The sequence below is a fragment of the Leptodactylus fuscus genome, chromosome 2, assembly GCF_031893055.1.
Source record: "Leptodactylus fuscus isolate aLepFus1 chromosome 2, aLepFus1.hap2, whole genome shotgun sequence".
NCBI lineage: Eukaryota > Metazoa > Chordata > Amphibia > Anura > Leptodactylidae > Leptodactylus > Leptodactylus fuscus.
In genome coordinates, this window is record NC_134266.1 from 110,806,996 (window position 1) to 110,826,794 (window position 19,799).

At 42.4% G+C, this 19,799-nt stretch overlaps 1 protein-coding gene across 2 annotated transcripts in view; it reads left to right on the forward strand.

The window, feature by feature from the left end:
* Window positions 1-842: 842 nt before the first annotated feature.
* Window positions 843-19,799, forward strand: part of VEZF1 (vascular endothelial zinc finger 1) — a 33,056-nt gene continuing 14,099 nt past the window's right edge. Inside the window, exons 1-3 of one of the 2 annotated variants that reach the window (XM_075264387.1) lie at window positions 843-1,076; window positions 11,603-12,324; window positions 16,779-16,842. In XM_075264387.1, the coding sequence (XP_075120488.1) occupies window positions 1,044-1,076; window positions 11,603-12,324; window positions 16,779-16,842 (819 nt within the window). In that variant the 5' untranslated portion in view covers window positions 843-1,043. The remainder of the gene's footprint in view (window positions 1,077-11,602; window positions 12,325-16,778; window positions 16,843-19,799) is intronic. The other variant, XM_075264386.1, reaches the window with a different exon arrangement.

Consider the following 19,799-nt stretch of genomic DNA (forward strand, 5'->3'; position numbering starts at 1 on the left):
CTTGTGTATGCCAGACACAGTACCGATTCTAGGCCGTGTTTTGTCCTTTTTACTATGGCTGGTGCCAGTTATCTGGTGCACAAGGCATAAAATTTACAATCTTTGTGCAAATTGAACGTTGAGTTGAAAGTTTGCAGCTTTTTATTGTGTTGTGCTGCCACTTTCATGGATGAGGCCATGGTGTGGGCAGTACATTACATTTATCATCATTTACACCCGCTTACAACATCCCTTTTTCATGTCAGCTACATGGATGTAAAAACGTGACTGGAGCCTTATTGAGGCGGCTGGTGAAGCGCACGGGAGCAGACAGACACAATCAGGGAGTCTCTATCTCCCCTCCTTCTCACTTTCCCTTCCGCCTATTAACATAACCCGCAGCCGACAGGGCAAGCGAAGCTGCCCGCAGGGCACGACATGTCGGGTGGGAGGAGAAGGAGGCGGGGAACACATTAAGACAATAGACGTCTAGAAAATGTCAGCCTAATAATAACGAGGCAGCGACAAGGAGTAGACGTGCGGCTTTTTGTTTCGGAAGCTGCAGCTGCGCGTGAGGAAATTGTTCGCCCGCCTCAGCCCACAGCAGCGTAGGCCGCCACTACAACGGCTTTCTCCTGCTCAGGAGGACTGAAGCCCCCGGCACAATAAGCTCGGCTCATTAGGGAGGTCTATTTACTCTCCGTATTATTAGCAGCCCCTCGCCTGCCACTTGTCTCGTATACAACATCCACGAAGGCGGGAGGGAAGAAGGGGGAAGGGAAGCCTTGGTTTCCACCCACAAACCCCCCTTCACCAATGACCGAGGGTGCAGAAGCCGCACTATCCCGCTCCCCATTCCCCCTCCTCCTTCCGAATGGTCTCTCCCAGAGGTTACCGGAAGTTGTGCGGCGCTGCCATGTTTTTTGCTGCTTTGTTGTAGGTTTCATGTAGGATCCTACGCTGTTTTTTTTTTTCTTTTTTCCCCCCTTCTTCCTTTTTTTTTCTTGTGTTCCAGCAGGCGCTTTCCTCCTCCCTCCTCCTTTCCCTTCCTCCCTGGGATCGCCATGGAGGCCAACTGGACGGCTTTCTTGTTCCAGGTAAGGGATAAAACAGGTTAAAATGTTTCTCTGTGTGCCCGGGATACAGAGTACAAGGGCAGCGGTGACCTCCCCTCCCTGGAAGCAGAGCAGCCGCCTCCCTCCTCTCCCCTCCCCGGGAAGCGGGGACACCCGGGAGCAAACATCCCCCCTCCTTCACCACCTCCTCCTCCTTCCACATCCTCCTCCTTTCCCGGCCGCGCAGCGACATCACAGCGGCACACATAGAGCAGGAGCCTGCTGGTGTCATCAGATGGCTGCTGGAATACACGGCGGCCTTTCCACCACTCTGAGTAACGGGACGTGGATGAGAAGCGGGCAGACAAAGGAAGGCTGTGGGAGGGCGATCGATGGCACTATTGTGACACTTCTCTTTGCGCATTCGCACAGTCTAGTGCTAGCCCGGCTGCTTTTCTTTAGCCCTTGTCAGCGGCGCTATACTGAGGGCTTCCTGTCACTTTAGTAGCGCCATCTACCTTATAGCGGCTCCCTTCACGATTCGACGTATGGCGCCAATTCACTTTGGCGCAGTATTGCATGGCGTACGCGTGTGGCTAGAAGTTTTTGTCTGTAGTATTGCGCTGTGTCATTCCTGAGACCCCGGGCTATCTCCGCCCCTCCCCCACTTTCCTCAGTGCAGATTATGGCGGGCTGCGGCAGTTATTGCTATTTTTTGCTCCTTTTTTTGTCGCTTCGGCTGACTTTAATATCCGGGGAGGCGGGTTTTCTGGCGAGTAAATCTCAGCATCAGCTTCCAGACTTTACCATTGTTATCTCTCTGTGCGCTCCGCACACCCGCATCTTATCACCTCAGGACTTCTGTGGTGTATCTGGTGACAGTAAACATAAAATAGGGAGACTTGCATCACTTCACAAGAAGTCTGCTGAGGAAAATGCCAGCGCTAGTGTGCTGTGCCCAGAGAAGGGCTCAAGTGGTGGCCATAGTGCCAAGGTGACAGGAAATAAAGCTCCCTTACCAATGTCTGGGGTGTCTGCCTATGTAGTGACAGGTGACCACTACTACACATCTAGCTTCACATAGGAAAACAAAATAAAAAAATTATTTAGTATTCTTGCACTTTGATTATTTATTTATATATATATATATATATATATATATAATTAGGTTCTGAGCAAGTTTGCCGTCATCTCTGCCGTATCGCCTCTTCTGGGTTTGAATAGTGTTCTTGGATTAAAAAAAGAATTATCTTAATGTAAAAGTACCTTGAAAACCTAGTGGAAAGATTAGGCGATACTCACACGTGGCATATTTGTTGAAGAATTCGCAGCCTCATTCATATTTGGATTACACTAGATTCACACTAGTGTTTGGCTCGGGGACCCAAAAAATGGGAAGTTAATCCATTTAACAAGCAGTTAACCCTAGACCTATAATGGGGTGTGCCCCAAAAATGCATTTGGGGACAGAAACCCTAAACATAGTTCATAGTACTGACAAACTTGGGCTAGGTTCCCCATCTGCACCAGACTCGGCTGTGGAATCCGACGAAAATTAACAGAAGAAAAGTTCTTTGCAGAACTTTTCTCCTGGTTTAATTATAACACTGGAAACTTGACACACCCCATTATTGTCTATGGTATCTTCAGGTAACTGCTGTTTTTGCAGATAGAGAGCCTAGTGCAAGTGTGAACATAGCCTTAGCACATCTAGATGTAACCTTAACAGTCAACATGACATGCCATGTCACACAGGGAACAGTGTGGGGGATGGGCAGTTAATGGTATCAAACTATCCCCCTCCCCAAAAAATCTAAGGTCTTCTCACTTGATTTGAACTTGCTGGTATTGATTCAGTTTTTTTTTTGTTTTTTTTTGCGTGTGTAATCCTGTTATTTTGCCATAGGCTACAGGATATGTTACTAACTGTACAGTTCATTAACTGTAATCAAGGTAAAATGTTCAATTAATTGTGATTTTGGTTCAGATCATAATTGTCCAGCCCTTGACTAGAGCTTTAACCCTTTCCTGACATGCACTGTAATAGTATAGCAAATGTAGGGTAACCGAGGGGCTAGTTTCCCGTGATTTGACTGCCTCGGGAATGAGATCTCTTACCATGACCGCTGGGAACCTATTGAAGGCCCCCCGCCTTTAAGCCTTTAACAGACTGCTCTATGCATTCTGCTATCTTTTTGCAAATAATGTGCATTGCATTAGCGACCAGACTACCTGGGTTTCAAGATGCCTAGGGGATCTAAAAATGTGTTCAAAAATTATTTTGATTAATATTAAGTTGAAATCGCATCCCTAGAAACGCATAAAAGTACTTAAAATGGAACACATTAGATATTACTCTGTTCAGAAATGCCCACTCCACAATTTTTTTTCACAATTTGGTGAACGCTGTAGTGGGAATTAAAAAATCTAGAGCCAAAACGCTATTTTTTTTATAAAACTTTTTTGCTGTTTCACCTCCCATAAAACTTATAATAAAAAGTGACCAAAGCAATAGATATTCCTCAAATTGGTATAAAGAAAAATTACATCTGGCCCTAGGAAGAAAAAAGTCTTGTGCACCCCCATCCACAGAAATAACTTTTTTTTTTTTTTTTTTGTAGCTTCCCAGTACATCATGCAGAAAATTAAATGGTATTACTATGAAGAATTCATTTAGCAAATATTAAGCACTCATATGGCTATAAAAATAAAAAAAGTTATAGCTTTTGGAAGGGGCAGAGTCAAACAAATTTCAAAAATGTTAACATACAGTTGCTTAGATGTAAATTGGGCATTTACGGTTTACTTATTATACTGTTAATCGTGTTTGATCACCTTCCCTGGGCCTCCACTTATTATTCTCTGGTCTGCAGAGACCCTAGACTATAATAGCAGTTCAAGTTCAAATTATACTGCCGGGAGAACCTCGCAAAAGTAATCTTGCATGATTCGTTCAGCACACACTCATATTTTAAAATGAATGTAGCCTAAATCACCTTACTCAGAACTTGGGGAAAATGACGAATTGAGATTTTTTAGGTCTGAATCGCCCAGCCCTATCATGACCTTTCTTCTGTTGGATTCTGCCTTGCAAACACCATTGAAATGTCAGATTGTACTCTTCCATAGTATACTAGAGGTTCTTCTGGCACCAAGGCACATACCAGCAAAGCTAACACTGAATTCAGTGCCCTGTTGGCTTTCTACGTATCTGTATATAACACTGTTATTTCAGAGGACGTCCGTCCTCTTGAAATGAACGTCAAGAGAGCCTAAACCAGTTACATATAGAGGTGACAAGGGCGTTAGTACCAAATCTCTCAATGTTCTTTAAATATCCAGGCCTCATCCAAATTAAAAAAAAATAAATAAATTTCAAAATCGATTATTCTCTTGACTGTCCCTAACAGACCCCCTGGACATAAGTATTACGTGGCCCTAAAGGCCCAACTATAAGGCAGCCATCTTAGGAAGTGCACAGCCCAACTGAAACATGTCCCTTCACTGCCATTGTCCAAATATACCCTTAGATGACTGTCCTAGTAATGACTTTGCAGGGGACAGAAAAATAGTGGTATATAACTAAATCAATCCTAGAGTTGATGCTACTTGGGTGATTGGTGTGTGTCTCAGTACTCAGAGCCTCACCGATTAGACCAGACCTGGGCAAAGCCCGGCCCCCGGGCCATATCCGGCCCTCTGACTGATTCAGTCCGGCCCGCACAGCTTGACTAGGGGGCGTGTCTTAGTGCCAGCAGGAAGATGGAGACGTGGTGTGTGTCATAAGGTATTGAGAGATGTAAGATGAGATGCAGGCTGGAGAGTGTGCGTGTCTATATGTGTCTGTCTGTGTGTCTTAGTAACCTAGGGACAGAGATGGAAGGGGAATGTTATACTGAGACAGGGATGGCAGATGGAGGGGGGGACATGAGACCGGGGGAGAGATGGAGGGAGGACATGAAAATGGGGGAGAGATGGAGGGAGGACATGAAAATGGGGGAGAGATGGAGGGGACATGAATCTGGGGGCAGAGATGGAGAGGACGTGAATCTGGGGGCAGAGGTGGAGGGGACATGAAAATGGGGGAGAGATGGAGGGGACATGAATCTGGGGGCAGAGATGGAGAGGACGTGAATCTGGGGGCAGAGGTGGAGGGGACGTGAATCTGGGGGCAGAGATGGAGGGGACGTGAATCTGGGGGAAGAGATGGAGGGGACGTGAATCTGGGGGAAGAGATGGAGGGGACGTGAATCTGGGGGAAGAGATGGAGGGGACGTGAATCTGGGGGCAGAGATGGAGGGGACGTGAATCTGGGGGCAGAGATGGAGGGGACGTGAATCTGGGGGCAGAGATGGAGGGGACGTGAATCTGGGGGCAGAGATGGAGGGGACGTGAATCTGGGGGCAGAGATGGAGGGGACGTGAATCTGGGGGAAGAGATGGAGGGGACGTGAATCTGGGGGAAGAGATGGAGGGGACGTGAATCTGGGGGAAGAGATGGAGGGGACGTGAATCTGGGGGCAGAGATGGAGGGGACGTGAATCTGGGGGCAGAGATGGAGGGGACGTGAATCTGGGGGCAGAGATGGAGGGGACGTGAATCTGGGGGCAGAGATGGAGGGGACGTGAATCTGGGGGCAGAGATGGAGGGGACGTGAATCTGGGGGCAGAGATGGAGGGGACGTGAATCTGGGGGCAGAGATGGAGGGGACGTGAATCTGGGGGCAGAGATGGAGGGGACGTGAATCTGGGGGCAGAGATGGAGGGGACGTGAATCTGGGGGCAGAGATGGAGGGGACGTGAATCTGGGGGCAGAGATGGAGGGGACGTGAATCTGGGGGCAGAGATGGAGGGGACGTGAATCTGGGGGCAGAGATGGAGGGGACGTGAATCTGGGGGAAGAGATGGCAGATGGAGGGGGGACATGAAACTGGGGGAGAGATGGAGAGGGGGCATGAAATGGGGCAAATAAAGGGGGATATGAAACTGAGGGAGAAATGGAGGGGGGACATGAAACTGGGGTAGATGAAGAGGGCACTTAAACTGGGGACAACTGGAGGGGGCATTAAATCATGGAGGAAGCTGTAGGGGGACCTGTCTGCCTCTAGTTGCCCCTAGTTTAATGTCACCCTCCAGCTACCCCTACGGTTTATTGTCTGCTTCCAGCTTCCCGATTTTAATGTCCCCCTCTAATTGCTCCCAGTTTCATGTCCCGCTCCAGCTGTCAATTTATTGCCCCCCTCCAACTACCCCCACTGTTTAATGTCCAGTTTCATGTCCCCTCACCAGTTTCCACCAGTTTACACTGGGGCACCAGGAGAGGGACTTAATACTGTGGGGCAGTTGGAAGGGGACATATAATGTACGGGTGACTGTAGGAGGATTATACTTTGTGGGCGCACATGGAAAGATGATTGGGAATGGGCGGAGTCAACGTAGAAGTGGGTGGAGCTAAATTTGCTGTGGCACGGACCTCTAGCATAGTTTCAATTTCTTATGCGGCCCCATGGGAAAATTAATTGCCCACCCCTGGATTAGACATTTATTCTCTATTCAATGGATAGAAGACAAATCACCCCTTTAATAGCTGCAATAAGATACCTTTGACTGAGTCATGCCATGTCCTATATTGGATGATTTCTCAGATCCTCCAATTGACTCAAAGCTATAAGATGTGAAACTACTACATATATGAATGCAAAACTGCTGGGAAAAATTTTTTCTTAACGTTTTGTCCATCGGTTGTTTGAATAGAATCTAATAAAACTCGATCTTACAATATAACTGTAATGCATTGCAGTATAACTACTACATTGCAGTAGTTATATTAGTGATCAAACCTGGGGTTCAAGATCCCTAGAGGGTTTTAAAAATTAAAGACAGCAGGAGACTAGGAAGGCAAGCAAGTGGTTTGAGAGTTGGTCTGTGAAGGAGGGGCCTGGGTTCTTAGAGAACTGGGCTGATTTCTCTGGTTCAGTTGACTACAGGCTCCTCAATGGGGAGGGTACAACTGTGCTTGGGGGAGAAGATTGGAGCAGGGTTTTCTGGGCAAAGAATTAAAAAAACAAAACAAAAAACTATTGATGTTTATTAATTGGTTAATAAATGTACCTATATACTTTTTAGGGCTAGTTCACACGTGAACTGCCCACGCGGGTTTTGACACAGAGAGAGACGCGGCATTCACACGATGTTACGCTCTGCTCATTCTGAACGTAAAATTCGTTCAGAATGAGCATGTAACAAGCAGCTCCCATTGATCTGAATGGGTTCCGGCATACACGCGCTACCCATTGAAATCAATGGGAGGCTTTTTTCCCTATTGCTTTCAATGTAATACGTGCGTATATAGCAACTCCGAGAACTGTTTTTTTTTGTTTGTTTCTTTCAAATCTTTGGATTTAATTTTTTTTTTTCTCCTAAGGGGTTAAAACTTAAATAAAACTATAAATGTGCTATGCCCGGAATCGCACCAATCCATGGTGCGACTTAATTGTGGCTGCACAGTGAATGCCACTCCATTTTTCAGCTTCCCAGTGCATTGTACGGAATATTAAATGGTGCCATTATGATGTGCAATTTGTCCCACAAACATTAAAGGGAGTCTGTCAGTTGGGAAATCAGTAGCAAACTAAAACTAGTGTCTTGTAGGACTGATTCTAATCTTTGCAAAAATGCCTTTCTTATTCTGCATTGTAGCTTCATTTTCATGGAAATATGCTTTTTATTATGCAGATTAACTGAAAAGGACTATAGGAGCGTGTCTTTTATCTGCAGTTAGGGACAGTTATCTGGAGTGGAGAGCAGAGGGTTACATAGTGGAAGATGTCACTCAAACAATGGTGAGGGGAGCTGGACGATTATGTAGAATAGGGAGAGTGAAGCCCTGGCAAGAGAATAAATGCTCCTAAAGCCCTCTTAAACTAATTTGCATAAGAATAATACATACCGTAATACTGTTATTACTATTTTTGCTAAGAAATTTCCTTTAAGCCCATGGCTCTGTGAACATAAAAAGATGGGATTCTCCTGCAGTTGCAGTGTTCTCCATATTCTTTCCAGAGATATCACAAGTTGAAAACACAGTTGGGATTGGGATATTTATATGCAGCTGCAAGTTTCTACTTTTTTTATATAATGTCAAAGATATAACTTTTTGAAGTGACCCTTCCCTACCCTTATTCTCTTAATTGTACATATGACCATGCCTTACCATAGTGAGAAGCAGAGGACTGGTCTCAATAGAGAAGCAAGGGGAAAAAAATAAAGAAATGCATGATTTCACAGAAAGGAGCCAAAATCTGCTAAGTATATTAAATTTATTGACTCACTGCGAAAAAGTTTTCCAAAACTTTAGTAATCCTTTAACCCCTTCCCGCCGATGGCATTTTTTGATTTTCGTTTTTGACTCCCCTCCTTCTAAACCCCATAACTTTTTTATTTCTCCGCTTCCAGAGTCATATGAGGTCTTAATTTTTGTGGGACAATTTTTTCTTCATGATGCCACCATTAATTATTCTATATAATGTACTGGGAAGCAGGAACAAAATTCAGAATGGGGTGGATTTGAAGAAAAAATGCATTTCTGCGACTTTCTTACGGGCTTTGGTTTTACAGCGTTCACTGTGCAGCCAAAATGACCTGTCCCCTGTATTCTGTGTTTCGGTACGGTTCCAGGGATACCAAATTTATATGGTTTTATTTACATTTTGACCCCTAAAAAAAATTCCAAAACGGTGTTAAAAATTTTTTTTTCTAAAAGTCGCCATATTCCGACGGCCGTAACTTTTTTATACGTGCGTGTACGGGGATGCATAGGGCGTCTTTTTTTGCGGGGCCGGGTGTACTTTTTAGTTCTACCATTTTCGGGAAATGTTATTGCTTTGATCACTTTTTATTCAAATTTTTATCAGAATTAAAACAGTGAAAAAACGGCGGTTTGGCACTTTTGACTATTTTTCCTGCTACGGCGTTTACCGAACAGGAAAAATATTTTTATAGATTTGTAGAGCGGGCGATTTCGGACGCGGGGATACCTAATATGTATGTGTTTCACAGTTTTTAACTACTTTTATATTTGTTCTAGGGAAAGGGGGGTGATTTGAACTTTTAATACTTTTTATATTTTTTTATATTTTTTTTAACTTTTTTTTTTAATTTTTTTTTTGCATTTATTAGACCCCCTAGGGGTGTTGAACCCCAGCGGGTCTGATCACTAATACAATGCATTACAATGCTAATGCATTGCAATGCATTGCAAAAAATCATCATCAGAATTTGCAGACCGGCTGGGAGCCTTTAACAAGGCTCCCGGCTGTCATGGCAACGGGGGGTCGGCCCTGGAGCATGCTCCAGGAGCCGGCGATCCCTGCCAAAATGGCGGCGCCCATGCGCCGCCGGGAAAATGGCGCCTCTGGCGCCTTTCACAGCAGCGCCGGAGGGGTTAATGCCTCCAATCGGTCCGGGGACCGATCGGAGGCATTAGAGCCGGTTGTCTACTGCTTAAAGCAGTAGACACCCGGCGGCTATGACGGCCGCCCGGCTTCCGGGCGGTCGCCATAGTTACAGACCCGACACGCGCCGTACTATTACGGCGCATGTCGGGAAGGGGTTAAATAGTTATAAGGACAAAAACAAAGGCAGCAAATAGTGACAAAGAATTTATTCACCAGAGAAAGCAAAAATAAGCTTTTCATCAATTACATAAATATGGTTAGGTTCACACCATCACTTGGATTCCATTGGGGGATTCTGTCTCCGAATTGTTTTGAAAAATGCGGGGAGGAGTCCTGCAAGAAGACTCAGAACAGAAAACCAAGCATAAGTGTGAACCTAGAGTAACAGACATGAAATTTCATAGTGTTAAGTCTCAATAATAATCTGGGCGTAATAATGGAGGAGGATGAGGAAAAGACTAATCTATTAAATGACTTCTTCTCTACTGTCTGACTGGCGACACTAAATTCTGCATTAATTGTCACATGCTTAACCCAGGAAGAAGTTCAGAAGCATTTTAGAAGAATAAAATAGACAAATCTCCACCGGGTCCTTAAGGAATTAAATACTGAAATATATAGTCCACTGTATCTAATTTTTCAGGGATCTTGAAAAACAACATGTCCCACACGACTGGTGCATAGAAAATGTGCCTATATACAAGAGGGGGTCAAAAAGTGTAGGTGGTTAGTCTAATCTCGGTGGTGGGGTAAAATATTTGAAGGTTTTCTGAGATGCTATCCTGGAGTATCTCCATGAAACTAATCTTATAACACCCAAATAGGATAGATTAGTCAAACCTGTGCTATCAAACTAATATTATCAGGTGCTATGAAAAGTTCAGCATTAGACTGGACATGGGTAATGTGTGTTGGATCTGGACTTTTCAAAGGCTTTCGATACTGCACTACATAAAATATACCAAGATCCAAAGATCGGTCAAAAAAAATCAGTAGGACTACTTCAATATCTCAAAATGACCTCAATAAATTTGATATTCATTAAATAAAACTTATTTATCTAAAACCCCAATATTAGTATCATAATAACGGATGTTCATATCTATTGAGCCCTCTGGTAACATTATAAATTAGCATGTCATTGGCAAAGATAGAATTTCACTATCCAATGTTTTGAAGTGGCAAAACACAATGCGCAGCAATCAATATCTCACATACAGGTAAAAATATCCCTCATCAATATAGATTATCATAGATATAAAAGGTGGTGTGAGGTATGCTGACATTAAATGAAAAATCATAGAGCCATAGTTACATATAAGCAAATGGACAATGGTTACCTGAAGCCATGTTTAAAGGTTAACAAGCCCGGAGTGACAGACAAGACATACAGATAGACGCTAAAAACAATCTATAATAAAATATATAGGTCAAAAAGACTCTCAGGGTTATAATGAAACAAAATTAAATAAACTCTTATACTATTATAATGGAGAATATCCCCAAATTCACACATAAAATATACTTGGTATTACAAAAGATACTCCTACAACGACAATTGATCGTAATTATTGCATATGCAAGATACATAAAGCGCAAAGGAGAGAAGGAAACAGATAGTGCACCTTATACCCTACGACTACCCAATGCTAGAATTGAAAAGAAAGGCAATATAACACATAAAATGTAAAAAAAAGTGACAAGTGAAAAATTATTTTAATTAAAAAAATCCATATACGCTCAAAGTACCCAATACTAAAATTGAAGAGCAGTAATTAATGGGACTCATAAAAGTGAAAAAATGTACAAAAAAAAGTTATGTGGTTTGGAAGGTGGAGAGTTAAAACCAAAAAATTTAAACTTGTCACTGGTGGGAAAGGGTTAAAGGAAACAAATGCTGTGTTCACATAGGTCGGAATCACCATTAGAAGCCTCCATCAAACATAGTGGACGAAAGATTGCAGCCTTCTGTGCTAATTTGACTGGTAACATGTCATACTTATTTTTCTGTAATGAAACATAAAAAATATAAACATAAAAAAAAAGAACAAATGCTCTTTTTTTTTTTTTTTCTTTTTTTTTTTAATTACATTTTCTTTTTTTTTTAATTTTAGGCTCATGAAGCTTCACACCACCATCATCATCACCATCATCAACAGCAAGCTACTCAAAATAGCTTGCTGCCACTTTTAGGAGCTCCAGTCGAACCTCCTGATCAAAAGCCTATGCTACCTATACCAATAACACAGAAACCTCAACCTCAGCCTTCATCAGAACCTTTAAAAGAGCCGGTTGTAGTAAAAAAAGAAAAACCCAAAACTTCCTTTGTTTGTACATACTGCAGCAAAGCTTTTAGGGACAGTTACCATTTAAGACGCCATGAATCCTGCCATACAGGAATTAAGCTGGTGTCACGGCCAAAGAAAACACAGACTACTCCGGTCGTGCCGCTTATATCTACTATTGCTGGAGACAATAGTAGAACATCTTTGGTTTCAACCATTGCAGGCATACTGTCGACTGTTACGACATCATCTTCAACTACAGTTCCTAGTGCCAGCACAAGCATCCCAACCATGCCGGTCACTCAGCCGGTGAAGAAACCTAGCAAACCTGTTAAGAAAAATCATGCATGCGAAATGTGTGGGAAGGCCTTCAGGGATGTTTATCATTTAAATCGACACAAGTTGTCCCATTCAGATGAGAAACCTTTTGAGTGCCCAGTCTGTAATCAGCGCTTCAAAAGAAAGGATCGGATGACCTATCATGTCAGATCTCATGAAGGAGGGATTACCAAGCCCTATACTTGTAGTGTTTGTGGGAAAGGTTTTTCAAGGTACGTCTTGATTAATTTCCTGTTTGTAAAAAACCATGTTTATATATATATATATATATATATATATATATATATATATATTTTTTTTTTTCTCCCACCTACAATTTTATTGTTTTCTAATCTTCATAACTATTCCTTGTTCCTTTTCAAATTAAATGTTTATATTCATGCAGAAACAATGTATATAAAAAAATACTCCACAGCAATTGCTCCTGGGACCTTTCTCTCCACATGTTTCATATGGAAACCACACGAACCCCATTATAATCTATGGGGTCTGTGGGTTTCGTTAGGTAACCACTTTTTTATGTGTACAGGTTTCCATTCGCAGGAGGGTGGGGACTCACCGAACGCAGAAGTAAACCAGACCTAACACTGAGAATACAATCCATACGTTATCCAAATACTTGTGTACATAAAATGTATTAAATATTGATACTAATTAGTGTGAATTATTAACACTATAAAAAGTGAGGTGTATACACTGCAGGTGTATCACATATACAATTGATCATATGGAAATGGTATCCGGATGTATCGCTTTATAAGTTACTGATATCTTCTGTACATCAGTACACCCTCCCTTTTTATGAACACACCTCAGTAATGGTGCAAATATAAATAGGACAAACCTATGCACCAAAGAGGTTCGATCACTTAAGTGGAATAATGGAATGCAATAATTTATTGCTTCATGGCCTATGAATATAATGTCATATTGGATTGTCACTCACTGCCTCAGGACTAAAAAAAACCCTTTTTCTTTTAGAAAAACATAAAAATGCGGACTCCAATCAGGTTTCTTGTGATAATGTGAATGTTTATCTACAAAGGGAGAAACATATAGGTCTTCAAAAGTACAATTTAGTATAAATTTTACATAAATCCCATTGTCAGTACACAGATGGGATTCCTGGGGTAAACACCAAGAGGCTAAGGAGAGCAAGCTACTATTCTTAGACAATCTAGATAACTCCAGTGGTTGGGAGCTCAACATTGAGGCCCACTGTGTCCAATTTAAATATCTATTCCAACTCCGTGATGTTTATTAGTTCAGTACTGTCCTCGCCTGGGCGTAAGGGGGCATTCACATGGAGTAAAGTGGCGCTGATTCTGCCACGATAACTTGTGGCAGAATCAGCGCTGATAAAAAAGACTCCCATTGACTTCAATGGGTTCTGTCTTCCGAATGGAACACATTTAAATCAATGGGTTAAAAAGCCTCCGATTGATTTCAATGTGTTCCGCATGGAAGACGTAACCCATTGAAGTCAATGAGATCTTTTTTATCAGCGCTGATTCTGCTGCGAGTTATTGTGGCAGAATCAGCGCCGCCTTACTCCATGTGAATGCCCCCTAAAGGTGGAATATGGTCCATGATATGGAATCTCAACTGTTTCTCTATGACCCATCTCTGCAAAGTGTTTAGGAACAGGTGAATCTAACTTATTTTTTTCTAATATAGCAGCCCACATTGTTTTAAGTTTACATGGCAGAATACATGATTCATGATAGCAAAAAACCTGACAATACTTGGTTTGTATTTAACTTATACAATGCCATTAGCAGCACTTTACGCCAGTGTGGTGCTACGCATGACACACATCCCATTGCCCAGCAAGTGAATACTCCAGCGTAGTGCGCTGGAAAAGCCAGACTATTAGGTAACTTATACGGCGATGTGTTTGGATACAATTTAAGTATGATTAATTGTTTGCGATACGCCTGCAGTAATTGCTCACGATTTACAGCAATTTTATTGTGCCAATAATTCACACTATTATTTGGTATCAATATTTAATGTTTTATGTACACATGTATTTGGATTCCGCATGGATTGTATTACACTGTAACTATTCACTCCTGACATGATGTATTTTGCTCTGGATTGAATTTTGTTCTATATAAACTTGCACTGTTGTACCATGCATTGCTCCCGTAACATCAGCCGAAACTTTGCAGTATGAGTCAAGAAATTCACCTCACGTTTTCACTTATTTGCTGAAGTGCCGCCTATCTTTTTTTGGAAGTATATCCTCACACATATACACCCCTGATCAGCAGCTGTCTAAAAGCAGTCTTATTAGAAATCCCCAATATATGATAAAGTAGCCAATTTGGCTACTGCTGCAGAGGAGACCCGAAGCCTGAGGCATAATTTGCATAATACTTCTATTATGTCAATTTTATAAACCGTTTTGTTTTTATGCACAACACTAGTCTGACCTCATGGAATACTGTGCACAATTTTGGCCACCTGTACACAGGAAGGACATAGTTGAAATAGAGTGGGTGCAGAGTCATGACAGCTTTGTATGGCGGCTGTTATACTTGTCATTGATGCTTTTCTTAGTCTGTACCACTGCTCCATTTTCTTGAAAATCAGTATTTATTCTTATGCAAATTGACTGAGATTTGTATTTTTTGAGGGGCGGGGGGGGGGGGAGTGCATTTTTTTTAACCTACCAGAGCTTTGGTTCCTACTCTATATAACCTCCCCTGATTAAAGGCAAAGTGGCAGATGTCACTCAATAAAAGGCGAAACTAGGCATCAGTAGTTTATCTCGAGGAAAGTGTAAAGCCCCAGCAGAAGACTCAACACTGAAGCCCTTTCCTGCCAATTTGTGTAAGAATAAAACTGAGATTTTTAGGAAAATGGAGCTGCAATGCAAAATAAAGAAAAGGTTTATTTGGAAAGTGTAGAAGCAATATTGATGGCCTATCCTTCGGTGATGTTTACATATTGAGGGCTGTGTCATTCGATATGTTTCATACACCTCAATAGGACACTTTGTAGTACTTGACCCACCACGCGGCTCCTGGCATGCAAACCTTACCTGAAGCCAGTCTGTCCTGGGACGTCTGATTTGTAGTGGGTCCTGACTTTCAGACCCACGCACATCTAATATTGAAGGCCTATCTGAAGGATATTCTAAAGGCAGATAACACCTTTAAGAGAATGGGTTATTAAATTTGGGGTTTAACCTATTTACAATGAACATTACAGAGCTCTTTCCAATTAGACTTTTTGGGATAGGATGTTATTCCATGGACTTAGTGAAGGGATTTCATTGGAGAGTCTCTCCTGAATTCTCCTAATTCTGATGTAAAAAACCTGCAATGGTATTTTCCTAATAAATATTTGTGTGAATCCATTGTAATGTAGGGCTGGAGAAGTTTGCTTAAAAATAAAATGTTAACTTTGTTTTTTCTCTCCCAGCCTTAATCTTAATGTGTGAAAGGCGAAACAACAAAAAAAAAAACTGTAGTACAGCTCTCTTGATGTGTTATATATATATATATATATATATATATATATATATATATATATATATATATATATATATATATATATACTTAACTGTAATTATTAGACCCCCTAGGGCTCTTGAACCCCAGAAACCCAGGGGGTCTGATCATTAATGCAATGCTTTGCACAATTACAGCATTTGTTACAGGCTGCCTATAAATTAATTTGATTAATTGCCTATTCCTAACGGTATCAGATTATTTTTTAAACCTATTTCTAAGGTTCACAGCTGGTTATTTGGCGGTTTGGTTGACGCCTGAGTACTGCTCGTCCACAGAAACTAGCCCTCGTGAAGCTATGTCAGTAGAAGAATAAAAGTGATGACTTTCATTTAAAAAAAAAAAATAGGGCATCTTCTCCGATTTTGGGTTATTATGTAGAGTTGTTCTTGTCTTTTATAAATACATGAAGCTAATATATTATGTACACAGAATATATCCTCTCCAAACAGTTCTTGTTTAATTTATTATTCCATTTTGGAAATGGTAATAACTGCCATAGCTTGCAACTGATTTAACCAAAGGGCTTCTTCTATATGCTTTAGATGTGACCTCACTGAAAATGTAGACAAAGTATTCATTGGTCTGCCCATCATTACACTGACTAATCTTGGTTGTGCAGACCATTACATGGAAACCATGAAGCAGTCATATGACCTTGTTCCTTCGATTTGACTTGGTGGTATTGATTTGGTCTACCACTGTAGTTTGACTAATTCTGTATGTAATTGTAGCCTGATTAAGTGTCCAACAAATTTATTTTTGTTTCCAACTTGCATTATGTCCTATGTCTGTGAAAAGAGACTTGTTGTGTAGACATGTTTTCAACTTACTTATGTATTGAGACCATTAATATCAGATCAGTGGGGATCCTGGTTTCCGCACCTTCAGTGATCATCTGTTTGAATCATTCACACTGTTCATATTCTTCACTATTTACATTGCTCTCTACACCTCCACATCTTAAACCCAGTAACAGGTGTATGGCCTGGTGTGTGCAGTGCAGCCCTGTCAAACAGCTGAAAGTCAATGGTTTATCCTAAGAAAAGGCCATCAGTTTGAGTAACTGGTAAAACCCCTTTATGGAGGTGTATATGTGTTTATCTTTTGAGTTATATTGATTAAGTATAATTTTTCTCTGACAGACCCGACCATTTAAGTTGTCATGTGAAGCATGTTCACTCTACGGAAAGACCCTTCAAATGCCAAGTAAGACAATGTGCAAATCTATAATACTATGTTGCATGGTATGGTTGCCTGCCAGATGATGATTGTTGTTTTTTTTTTTTTTTTATTTTTTTATTATAGAGGCTTTGCATTTAGAATGGTGTTACTTGGTGCTATAGCATTTAGATCGGTTTCTGATCTATACAGATCGCCTTGTGCATGTGCTTCATGCGTAAAGAAGATCTCTTTTTCTATCGGTGAATTACACCCAGGAACAGAGCTCATACTTTTTGTAGATAATTTTGTCACAGTTGTATCCAGTTTAGTAAATTCATTGTCTAGATCAGATTGTATGTCACTGTAAGGGGGTGTTCTCCGCTGTTAAACTGCTTTTTTTGCACGGACACAAAGTCCTGCATAAACAACTTTGTGGTCGTGTAAAAAAAAGCGGCTTCCCGGCGGAGAGGCTGCATTATGGACACCTGCGGATTGCTTTAAAAACCCATTGAAATGAATGGGTTTTTAAACTGACCATATGCAAACCGTCCCCAATCTGTTTTTCTGCAATTTCGGTGGAATCATGGTGGGCGGACAGCAGGCACAAGTGTGAAAGCCCCTCTATACGAATGCATTGTCTCTCCATATGAGTGTCTTTGTGAGGATGGGTTTACACAGCTCTAATCTGCATGCAGTTATGTTATTTACTACTGCAATTACAGTTACTGTGCATTTCACCTGTGTACCAACAGCCATTTAGATTGAAAACCTCTTGTTGACTGGCATAGTAGAAATGCGTTCTTCATAACTGCTTGCAGTTCAGGAAAAAAAAGGCACCTCTATGCTGAGTCAATACACTTCTCTGCTTGAATCTTAATGATGTTTAATCAATTGCTGACATCGGCCATAATAGACAGCGGATGTAGGCACCTCAAATATTGTACCCTCTCAAAAGCAGAGTGGGTGCCATAAGCTTAATCCTCTGTACAGCGATCAATAATTCTTCACCCTCTAGTTTTGTCCTCCAGCCATTTCCATTTTGTAGGATGACTCTTGTACAGTGAGACTGAAGAAGTCTTGTCTTAGTATTGTACCTATTGCGAATTGTCTGAGGTCCTGGCCACTAGGAGGCTGACACTAGGAATAAAAAAAAAAATGTTGGCTCCGCTTCCCATTTTTTATTGGGTATCCCTGTTCCTGGCCCCTGGCTGCTTTATATTTAGGTGTACGTCGGCCTTCTGGAGCTGCCGGGCCAGCAGCGGCTTCAGGGGTGTGCTGCCACCAGCCGCAGCATTTACTTTAGTTCCCGATCTTAGTTGGAAACTAGGCCTCCCCTCTCCCTGGGTTTTCCAGGCCTCCAGAACCCTCCAATTGGTCAGGGGGCAACCCAGGGAGGTCTCTCTGTTTCCCTATCCGGTACATGTGGGAAACTCTGGGAGGAACCTTGATTCTCCTTAGGAAATTCTTTTCTTTATTTCCTGTTTTTCCAACAGCTTCTGCAAGCTTTCCATGGATACTCTGTCTTCAACTTTCTATGTGCAGCCTCTCTGTAGCAGTTGGCAATCAGATATTCTTCAGGTAGGTTAACCACGATGGGTTTACCCCTATTTTCCTTGGGCCTCCTCCGCCATGTCCTCCCTTTAAAAGAGCCAATCTTCCCCCGTGCCTCCACGTTTTATATGTGCACCCGCTGTAATAAAAAGATACCATGCAGCCAGCCTGAGCTCATCTGCTCTCTCAGCCTTCTGCTTAAGCCAGTCCAAGACCATCCTGGCCCCCCTCTCTGACAGTTTACTGTTTGGATCCATTCGTGGAACACTGAATCCGCCTCTAAGAAGGTGGTCGTGGCCCTTCCCCTCTCTCATGATGAACAAGACCAGCTTCTTGGCAAGGACCTAGAGAAGCTCATCTTTGAAGCTACCAAGAGAAAAAGCTCTCCTCCCCAGGGGAGTCCTGAACACTAGATTCCCTCCTCCAGCCATTCTCAGCATTTCTGCTCCTCTCCTGGCTCCACCTGTTGTTCTGGAGGACAGTCTTCCTGGGGCTCCTGCTCCAAAAAGTCCTCTTAAGCCCAGATCTGACTGGCAGTCCTGCAGGCCTTCCACATCAAAGCCTTTTTTCGTGAAGGTGTTTCCCCACTTGGGTCTCCACTAGTCCGAGAAATGGTGTTGACTGACTACTACATCGAATTCTCCTCCATCCCAAATGGAAGATTTTTTTTTTCTGTCCACTTTGCGTTCTTCTCCTGATGCTTTTCTTCAGGCCATTTCCATTCTTTAGCGGCAGGGTGTCATTGTCCTTGTTCCTGCTTCAGAGCATTTTAATCTTTTATTCCATCCTGTTCACCGTTCCCAAGAAAGATGGCTCTCTTCGCCCCATACTGGACCTGAAGAGTCTCAACAGGTTAGTCAGTGTCCATAGATTCCCCATGGAGTCCCTGCTGTTGGTGGTGGCATCCCTGGAAACCGACAAATTCTTGTCGTTCCCATCACTCTGTGCCATCAGCGGTTTCTTTGTTTCGCTCTGTTTGGGCTGGACTCTACCCCACCGAATATTTACCAAGGTGATGGTGTCCCTTATGGCTATCCTCTGTTCTAGGGGAGTCACTGTGATTCCATACTTTGACAACCTCCTGGTGAAAGCTCCCTTCGAGACTGACGATCTGACCAGCTTGTGGAACACCTTGGATGTCCTTCACCAGTTGGGTGGTTCATCAATGAAGAAAAATCCTGCCTCGTGCTTTCAAAGTGTAGGGAATTCCTGGGCATAATCCTCGACCTGCACCAGGCCAAGATCCTCCTTTCCAGAGTCCAAAATCCTGGCCTTTCGATCTGAAGTGTCCCACGTTTGGAGGAACTTTCCGTGCTCTCTTTGGTTCTGCATGTGTGACCTGGGCACGATGTTCTCGAACTTCGAGGCTGTCCCTTTTGCTCAGTTCTACTTTTACTTTATGCATTTGGGGATTTGGTCCTGCTGGGATAAGTCCCTGTCCAGCCTTGACA